At 47.8% G+C, this 3985-nt stretch overlaps 1 protein-coding gene across 1 annotated transcript; it reads left to right on the top strand.

Moving 5' to 3' along the window:
• Positions 1-782: 782 nt before the first annotated feature.
• Positions 783-2757, top strand: LOC122388648 (microfibril-associated glycoprotein 4-like). The gene is made up of 2 exons (XM_043379883.1): positions 783-1241; positions 1680-2757. The coding sequence occupies exons 1-2, from the start codon at positions 1221-1223 to the stop codon at positions 2502-2504; spliced, it is 846 nt and encodes a 281-aa protein (XP_043235818.1). The 5' UTR covers positions 783-1220; the 3' UTR covers positions 2505-2757.
• Positions 2758-3985: the final 1228 nt, after the last annotated feature.

Here is a 3985-nt window from a genome sequence, read left to right as displayed (position 1 = left end):
CGATGGGCTCGAGGGCCCTCAAGCATCATGAAGACCTATAATAGCCCCACAGCGGTCTCCGAACGCCACCACGGAGACTTGTTTGGACGCGCTGGACTATGATGGCCCTAACGATGACCTCTGAAGCCCCTTACGACTACTTTTGAGGGCCCTTACGATGACGTTTGGTGTCTACTGCAGGCTCGAAGGGACTACTGATTCGTTCAGGCGATTCACGTGCCCATTTATGTCACTTATAGTGCAGGGGGGCATCTTACCCAACGCCAGGGGGCGTCTTTCCCACCCTGTGGGGTAAGATGCCCCCTTTCACTTCTTCAGGAAAATGCTTAATAGCAAAAAGAGTTATCATATTTCAGGCACGAAAATGTGATATTTTTGGAGAAAAATGATGTCGGCTTCCGTTGAAACTCCAAGTTTTTGCTTTCCGATCGTCATTTTCGAATAATATATATGACATAGTAAAACCCTGGGCATCTTTCCCCACTCTCCCCTATACTTAAGGGGCTGGTCGGCCTGTCCTGGGCTGGCGGATTCAAGGTGGGCATTTGGGGTAAATTGTTTTTTTCTGTTTTTTTTTTCTATAATAGGAGGAAAATTGAGCAAATTATATTTGCAAAAGTTTCCCTCAAACTGCAGAGCAGCGCGTAAGGAATAGAAATCCCAAAAAAAAAATAAGGTCTGTGCATCGATTTTCATCAAAACTTTTTCCCAGTTTAGATGCTCCGGCCTCGGTAACACAAAATATGTTGCAGACTAATGAGGTGTCACCCCTGATAAATTATATCGAAAGTGTTGCAATTTGATGTCTTATCAACAGTGGAGCGACACATCTGGTCAGCTGGTGGCGAGCTTGGCACACTTGTGGAGATCCCGTCAGTCCTTCGAATGATGCATGGTGACGGGGCATGCACCATGGGGAGAGGAGCGTGTGGTAAGGCGACGTATCTTCCGTGTCTGCAGAAATTTGTTCTGAATCGCGTGATCGAGACTTCGGGAGCTGTCATCGCGAGATTGCGTAAAGCACGTCAACAGGTGCCACGAGGGGGTACTTATACCCCTGGGCCGGTGGCTCATGCCGACTTCGTCAAACAGCACGTACGTGCAACACCTAAATCCAATCATATTTCAGAAGCTACGTTGATCTATTGATTGATAAGTAATTGATGTATCCAGTGCTGTTTGACTGAGTTGCAAGTTTCAAGGCGAGTGAGGCTGTGAACATGATGTACAATGGATTTCTGGTGAGACAAGTGCTTGTTGTTCGCTATTCATTTTGTATACTAACGAACCATAAGATGGATATCATGTAATGTTGGACAACACTTCGAGTTACGCACTTTTCCGTTTCTACGAGATCTGATATTGTTCGTGTTACATACTTCAGGGTTAATAAGCTACTTGTTAAGTTAATTGCATTTATTTCATAAAATGCAGCCCCGTAGATGTTTTTATTTCATGGATAATAACATCTACCTAAATAACCATAAAATACTCTATAGCGATGAAATACCTTCCTTTGATAATAATCAAAAGGGAATGTTTTTCTCAACATGTATAAAGAAACATCCAAATTTCAAGGACTTTTCATTGAAACGATGTAAAGAAGCTGTCCGTCGTAACCAGCGCACTAATAGGATTTGGCGCACACTTTGTACTCAAACACTTTGTTTCATTTTCAGATCATGTTTTGGATGTCATACTCTGCCCTTCTGTTGTCCTGCCTTCAAATAGCATCAGGAGTGAGGCTGGATGATCATTTACTGGTCGGCCCGCCTGCAAACCGGGCGCGTCGCCTCGACCTAAGGCCCGCTCGCCAGCTGGACGGAACTGACCGAAACCGGATGCCCATATGGGACTGCAGTGACCTACCCTACGGCACCGCAAGCGGCGTCTACTCCATCCTGGAGGGCGCCGGCGGCCCTCCCGTGTGGGCCTACTGCGACTTTAGCGATCCCGCCGGCTGGACGGTGCTTCAGCGGCGACAGGACAACCCCACGCAGCTCAGCTTCGCGCGCCAGTACGACGACTACCGCTACGGCTTCGGCCAGCTGAACTCGGAGTTCTGGTGGGGCCTGGAGTACATGTGGCTCATCACCTCTCGGCACGACCGCGTCTACGAGCTGAAGATCGAGCTCGGCGACTGGGTCGGCGCCACGCGATACGCTCTGTACGGCCAGTTCAGCGTCTCTTCACACGAGGGCCGGTTCCGGCTGTATGCCGCCAACTACTCTGGTGATGCCGGCGATTCGCTCAGCTACCACAGCGGTATGCAGTTCAGCACAGATGACGAGGACAACGACCTTTGGTCTGCAAACTGCGGTGAGGTCTATGCAGCCGGCTGGTGGTTCAACAACTGCCATGAGAGCAACTTGAACGGCATCTACTACGGCAACAATAATCCGACTAGCGGCAAAGATGGGGTCGTCTGGTACGCCTGGCACGGGTTCTACTACTCGCTGAAGGACGCTGTAATGAAGATACGTCCCAGGGTGAAACTGACGTAGGAAATGAGTGGGATTGGTCCGGCAAACATTTACATATTGATGCACATTGCACACCGCACGGGATATATGAGGTTCTATGCATTGGAGGAAGATCAATATGCGGAACTTTCTGGTCCCGTCCACATCCAACGGCCGGAGACCGGCGCATCTATGAATGTTGGGAATATGTAGTTTTGGCTTAGGCAAATGTGCTGTTGTTTCCAATGTCCTACTCTTATTGTCGCTTCGGTCCAATAAATATTTTGTGTGCTTGTATTGTTGTTGTTGCTGTCGTCTAAGAGGGAATAAGCATTGTAGGGTTTAAATGTGCCCTAGCTTATTAATCCGTGCCCCGGGGGGGGGGCGAAAGCGCCTCCCTCACATTTTCTGTCGATATCAGCCCCCCAACTCCCAAGAATGGCAGAACTTTCAGGGCCTTCCTGGGCATCAATTTTACACCTTGCGGCTAAACATGTCTCTAAACTATGTAGACGATGATAGGTTGGCTGCAAATGACGTCAGATTACGTCATCTGCAATTTTCGAGAAAAAAAATATGCGGGAAGAGATGTCATGCCTACAGTTTTGGAGATAGAAAAAAACGCGAAAAAACAATGTCCGAAGGCAAAAAGGGTGTACATAGTACCGCGCACCGACGAGGGTCCGCCCCAACTTAGAACCGACGGGGTATCCGCCTCCCCTGAGATCTCGAGAACGAAGCGAGATAGCGGCAAGCGGTAAACGGCATAGGGTACGCACGGACAAGGTCTACAATTTTTACAATGGTCATTTTCAGGTCAGGCCATAGATGACGTCACAGGGGTTAAGTAAAAGATGACGTCCCAGGGGTCAAAGTCAAAATTGTGGGGCTAGAAATGAAGCAAGTTTTTTTTCTCGAATCACTTTCGAAGTAGCTAAGTTAGAAACAAACTAATGGCACCATCGTGATCCTCTCGTCAATCTGCATCGAACCATATATGTGCTGACCTCGAAAAGTCAAGGTCAAAGGTTGACCTCAGGTCACGTGACCTCAAGGTCATCATACAATATCATTCGATGCGCCTTGACGAGTTGAGCACAATGAGACCATCCGCGTGGCTGTATCTTGTTCTGTAAGAAGTTATTAGCAAAAGAAAATGGTGGCCCTTGATGACGTCACATGACCTAAGAGTTGCCCAAGAGCAAAAAAAAACCTCAAGGTAGTCAAGTTTGATTGTATATGAAGTCATCCATGGTATATTGGGCCATTCTGACGCGTTTTAGTGGAAAAACAGGGGGTCGATTTTCTCCCCATTGACCATATAGGGGAGGTCAAGAAATTGCCTTAACCTTAGGTCATCGATATCAAAATTCCGAGAGATCAAAATTGTAGCTACCAACGGCCTTATTAGGTACATCCTGCGACTTTCAAAGACCTCCGTCATCTACTGTAGCTCTGACACGGTGACAAAGTGCAAAAAGTAAAGAGGGGCTGGGTCATTCGAAGTGACCTGGTGACCTGAC

This window comes from Amphibalanus amphitrite, unplaced genomic scaffold, assembly GCF_019059575.1.
Source record: "Amphibalanus amphitrite isolate SeventyFive unplaced genomic scaffold, NRLGWU_Aamphi_draft 000329F_arrow, whole genome shotgun sequence".
NCBI classification, from domain to species: Eukaryota; Metazoa; Arthropoda; class Thecostraca; order Balanomorpha; family Balanidae; genus Amphibalanus; species Amphibalanus amphitrite.
The sequence above is the reverse complement of the archived record's forward strand: the minus strand, read 5'-3'. Positions and strand labels throughout refer to the sequence as shown.